Here is a 6,080-nt window from a genome sequence, read left to right as displayed (position 1 = left end):
TGACATTAAAATGTGTATTATACCTACGTATGTATACATATCCATCTATATACCTATGTATAAGGGTGAGGTATTAGCTGATCATATTTTTTATAACTAAATTTATTTATTTATTTGAACTATCTTTGCCCAAAATATGACCAGCTAATTAAATGCTACCCTTTAAATTATTTTTCATGAAAAAAAACACTATATGTCAGTAATATTTCGTACAACTAGGTAAAACAAAAAACAACTTCACACTTATAATGACTATAGAATGAATAGTGAATTTCGAAGTTTTTAATCAGTCTTTTTTATTATTTTCAATCATTTTGAATTATAATAATCAGTCTTTTCGATGTTACTACTTACTCATATTATCTAGGTACTCTATTCGTTATTAAAGTTATTATGGTTTGGCTGAGTAGAGTAACCATAGCGCCCATAAGGTTCTCCATACATCGTGACATTTATTTCGTCTAAAAAAGTCTGGTTTATTTTATTTCTCAACCTAATTTTTTGGATAATAGTTAGTTTTTCCATTTCCGGTGAAATACGCATTAAAAAATGGTTATCATCTGATTTTTTTTCAACTGGTGTATTTTTAGACATACGAGTATTATAGTTTTCTAAAAGTTTTTTTGTTGCTTAAATTTATGCTGTGGATGGCCAAACTTCCAAATAGCTGGTCTTGCCAGTATTTAGGTAATAAAAAACTCTGTATTCATTTTTCGCCGCGCAAACGACTAAACTTATTTAATCTCTGCTCTATTCGCCGCGACTGCCGCTCGACTCCGTGGCTCGCGCCGTACTGATGCATGTCTTTGTTTTGCTCGCCCGCCGCGACGCCAGTTGCCCGCGCGGTTCGCTCGGTACATTTCGCCGGTCGCCGTTGCGCGTGACTTGATTAGTACATTGCTATGAGTTTATTTCAGTCGCTAGACGCTTCGCCGTTCGCACCGGCCGAATATTCGCATCAGCGAATGTCCCCTGGTCAGGCTGTTAGTACAGCACGTGCATAGTGGCTCAAAAGTCTACATTTTTTTAGTCGACTGCCTACCTGTAACACCACCACCATGACTGACCATCTTTTCAGTGGGACAGTTGTTTGGACTGACTTTGCTGGACTTTCTCTAATTCTCCACTTCTTCAGCCATACTCAAATTTTATCCAGGCTTTCTTGCAATTTATTGGATGCTATTGTTTGATCTTTATGACTGGAAGAAAACTGCAGTGTCTACTGCATAGGTTGCAGTCACCACTTCTTCTGAGATGGGTAGGTCATCAGTTTAGATTATATACAGGACGAGACCAATCACTAAACCCTGGGGGACTCCTGCTTGTATTTGTCAGACGGAGGAGTGATTTTATAGGGAAAATAGTAATAGTCTTGCAGGTAGGTAGTTTAATAGGTAATTTCAGAATATTGGAGGAAACCTGTCTGAGTAGCTGACCAATTTATGAATTGGTTATGACCAAGGATGCCTGAATGGCCTTGCATCCATGCTTAAACTATGTTAATATTAAGGTCGTAGCACTCTTTCAATGATTCCCTTATTTTGAGTATAATCGGAAACTGACTTTGACCTAAATGGATGACCTAATTTGATAGTATTGATTGAAGGAAACTTTAAGAATCTGAAATAATAATAGAATTGTTCAGCAAGAATTATTACTGGTATATCTAGAGGGTCATCTTCTGGGATACCTAACACATAGATGGCGGCCCGTCTATTTAAAGCAGGCTAGTCTGGCAGTTAGCCTGGATATAGCAAAGGCCTTCGATAGTGTATGGCACAAGGCGCTCCTCTTGAAACTTCCATCATTTGAGTTTCCCGATAGTGTATGCAAGTGGATCGCCAGCTTCTTCACTGGGCGCAGCATACAGGTCGTTTTCGCCGGATATTGCTTGAGCCCGAAGCTTTTGAACGCCTGAGTTATCCCCTACAATTTTTTTGCATATCAATTATATGGAACGCCTAAAAGTCCTGGAAAAAACGTGTTTCTTCTATCAAGTCCTCCCATGAGAGTATTGCGAAATGGGTTAAAAACTTGTCTAATTTCAATTTATTTATTGAAAAAATAAAATGAATAAATAAAAGTAAGAATCTTGCTTTAGAAGCTATTTAACACTTTGCCTTAACTAGATAGCACTTTGATTCAGAGAGCTGACATACAAACTAAATAATCACTATAAAGATTCAAGTCTTCAATGAAATGAGTATTAATTAATTCAAATAAAAGTGTTTATTTTTTGTGAATAAATAAATTGAATTGGGACAAGTTTTTAACCCATTTTGCAATACTGTCATGGGAGGACTTGACAGGTGTTTGGTAATTAGCGGCGATTGGCGTACTGGTGAGCTAATTGACCAAGGGAAGGAGAATGAGCAAGGAAATGAACAAGTGATACACTGCTTTTCAATTGCAATTTATTATCAAAAAAATCATAAATTGGCGCGGATTTTAAATGAAACTGAATAATACCAGTGGGAGGCACCTTTGCACAGGATGCCGGCTAGATTATAGGTACCACAACGTCGCATCTTTCTGCCGTGAAGCAGTAACGTATCAACATTACTGTGTTTCGGTTTGAAGGGCGCCATAGCTAGTGAAATTACTGTGCAATTGAGACTTAACATCTTATGTCTCAAGGTGATGAGCGCAAATGTAGTGCCGCTCAGAATTGTTGGGTTCCTCAAGAATCCCGACTGTGATGTATCAGTCAACCAGCTCTGTAAAAAACAGCTCAGAGTTAACTTAGTGAGGTTGGAGAATTGCAATGGTAAGATTACGCTCTAACACTTAGTTTTTAGTAAAAAAAAACCTCGGCACAGATAAAATTATTATTCGAATTTCAAACCATTTAAATCAGCCCAAACAGACATGAAACCTTTGCTGTATGTTATTCAGGAATATGGGTATCTTAAAGTTTCATGTGGCATAAGTTTAAGGTGACCATATTTTAAAAATACAATTGAAGAACATAAATCAGAAAATACTAATAATCTTTCAGTGTACAAAATAATTTCTTGCAAAAACGAAGAAGCAATATCTCGAATTCTAGTCTAAGAACACTCAATTAAGTTGCAATTAGACAAAATACACTAAATTAAAATAAGCAAAGCTGTATTTTTTTTTTTTCAAAAAATAGTATTTGTAATATATTTTTAAATATAACGATAATAATTTTTATCTTACAGTTAATAAAAACATAATGCAGCACTACAATCAATCTGATGATTTGAAGAAACACAATATACTACACACTGTTGAAAAGCCATATCCTTGTAAAGTGTGTGGTAAGAGCTTCTATCGATCTAATCATTTGAAGATACACAATAGAATACATACTGGTGAAAAGCCACATTCTTGTAAAGAATGTGGTAAGAGCTTCCATCGATCAGGTGACCTAAAGAAACACAACAGAATACATACTAGTGAAAAGCCATATCATTGTAAAGTGTGTGGTAAGAGCTTCTATCAATCTAATAATTTGAAGAGACACAATAGAATACATACTGGTGAAAAGCCATATTCTTGTAATGAATGTGGTAAGAGCTTCCGTCATTCATGTTACTTAAAGAAACACAATAGAACACATACTGGTGAAAAGCCATATTCTTGTATTAAGTCATATTCTTGTAATGAATGTGGTAAGAGCTTCAGTCAATCAGGTCATTTGAAGATTCACAATAGAATACACACTGGTGAAAAGCCATATTCTTGTAAAGTATGTGGTAAGAGCTTCTATCAATCTAATAATTTGAAGAGACACAATAGAATACATACTGGTGAAAAGCCATATTCTTGTAATGAATGTGGTAAGAGCTTCCGTCATTCATGTTACTTAAAGAAACACAATAGAACACATACTGGTGAAAAGCCATATTCTTGTATTAAGTCATATTCTTGTAATGAATGTGGTAAGAGCTTCAGTCAATCAGGTCATTTGAAGATTCACAATAGAATACACACTGGTGAAAAGCCATATTCTTGTAAAGTATGTGGTAAGAGCTTCGACCGATCAGGTACTTTGAAGATTCACAATAGAATACACACTGGTGAAAAGCCATATTCTTGTAAAGTATGTGGTAAGAGCTACAGTCAATCAGGTAGCTTAACGAAACACAATAGATTACATACTGGTGAAAAGCCATATTCTTGTAAAGTATGTGGTAAGAACTTCCGTGGATCAGCTGTCTTAGAGAAACACAATAGAATACATACTGGTGAAAAGCCATATTCCTGTAAAGTATGTGGAAAGAGCTTCAATCAATCAAGTGCGTTGAAGATACACAATAGAATACACACTGGTGAAAAGCCATATTCTTGTAAAGTATGTGGTAGGAGCTTCACTCATTCAAATAACTTAAAGAGACACGATAGAATACATACTGGTGAAGAACCATATTCTTGTAAGTAATGTGGTAAGAGCTTCAATCTATCAGATCATTTGAAGATTCACACTAGAATACATACTGGTGAAAAGCCATATTCTTGTAAAGTATGTGGTAGGAGCTTCACTCGATCAGAATACTTGAAGAAACATGATAGAATACGTACTGTTGAAAAACCATATTCTTGTAATGAATGTGGTAAGGGCTTCAATCTATCAGATCATTTGAAGATTCACAATAGAATACATACTGGTGAAAAGCCATGTTCTTTGTAAAGTACATATCTGGTAAGAGCTCAGAATACAGAACAAACCAGAAGGAGTGTTCAATCACATTTGTATGCAGCGAATTGTGTCCAAAATGCCTCCCCGCCCGCACCTCACCCGCCCAAGTAGTGTGGCCAGGCACCATTTCATTACCCCTTTTGGGGTAAAATTAAAATGTCATGAAGGAACGACTAAGTTATTTGGTAAAAATTATATCATTGCTTGATAAGGCGCAGTTTATTAATAATAAATAAAATGGATGTTTATATTGTGAAAGAAATATTTTGAGATAGATATAGGTTGCGGGATGCATAGTTTTTGCGAAAACTGTGGACTTTAAATATTGTATTCAAATATAACGCTAATTCATGCATATTATACCCTTTTTGATTCACGTTGTAGATGTTCATCAACTATTTATCTATCAACAATAAAATAATTACCTAAATTAGTTTTATTTCTTTTGTGTATTGAAACAATTTATAAAAATATTTGTAGTAGTTGGTGTAGTTGTAGCTAACAAAACTAAAATTGAAAATTCGTTGACATTTTCTTACATTCTCCAGAAGAAGTAGTCACTTCTTCTACTGGACAGCGACACTGTTGGAGGAGACAAGAGTGCTTGTGATAGAAACTGGAATGTCAATTAATTTTCTCAAAAGCAGTAGCGACTTCCTGCTGAGATTGAATTATTGTATTCTTTATTGATAGATTGTATTCAATGTTGCCGTCTTTCACTCTTCCAGATTTTTTATTGGGCGATGTACAAGCTTTTACAATATGATCCCAGAAAATGTACAAAAAACAAATGCGTTACGAAATTTAAAAGAACTGTTTATAACGTGTGTGTGGGAAAGGTTATTATAACATAAAGGACTTTATTAGTGATACCGCAGATTGGAATGAATCTTCCCTTCCCTCAGGCTCTTTATTTATAAATGTTTTTGTACGATATTACATTGTAATCCATATTTTAATTTAAAAAAAAAAACCCGCTGAGTTTCTTGCGCCCGTTCTTCTCAGGTCTGAGGCAGTCTATTTTGAATGGGTGGTAGCTTTTGAAGAGTAATTAATAAGTGATTTTGAATAAAACTATTTGAATTCGAAGTATTCTGTTGTTATTTTTTTATAATTAAGGGTAGGCTCCCATAATTAAATGAGATATTAACGAGATTTTACAACTTAACTAAATATCCTATCGAAAGAGAAATTTTAATATATGTATTTTCAAACCTTTTTCTTTCCGTTTTATAATCTGAAAACACGATAGAAAGATATTTGTTCGATACTTTTTAATCGAAAACGATGCTCATTTTTAAGAATTCGGTAATTTGCTTGAGAACTAAATCTTCCATAAAAGCGAGAAAAATACTAGTACATAAAAAATACGAGTAATAATCAGTTATTAAAGACAAAATTAACGGAGCGAAAG

General features: G+C 34.6%; 1 protein-coding gene across 1 annotated transcript; it reads left to right on the top strand.

Annotated features, from left to right (window-relative positions):
- Positions 1-297: 297 nt before the first annotated feature.
- LOC126974545 (zinc finger protein 420-like) lies at positions 298-5,758 on the top strand. Its single transcript, XM_050822072.1, has one exon. It carries the CDS (start codon positions 3,200-3,202, stop codon positions 4,406-4,408), a length of 1,209 nt encoding a protein of 402 aa, XP_050678029.1. The 5' UTR covers positions 298-3,199; the 3' UTR covers positions 4,409-5,758.
- The last annotated feature ends 322 nt before the right edge of the window (positions 5,759-6,080 follow it).

Source organism: Leptidea sinapis, chromosome 2, assembly GCF_905404315.1.
Source record: "Leptidea sinapis chromosome 2, ilLepSina1.1, whole genome shotgun sequence".
NCBI lineage: Eukaryota > Metazoa > Arthropoda > Insecta > Lepidoptera > Pieridae > Leptidea > Leptidea sinapis.
The sequence above is the reverse complement of the archived record's forward strand: the minus strand, read 5'-3'. Positions and strand labels throughout refer to the sequence as shown.

Bases quoted from the DNA above. Each gene is read 5' to 3' on its own strand.
- LOC126974545 (XM_050822072.1), top strand. From the start codon at position 3,200: ATGCAGCACTACAATCAATCTGATGATTTGAAGAAACACAATATACTA.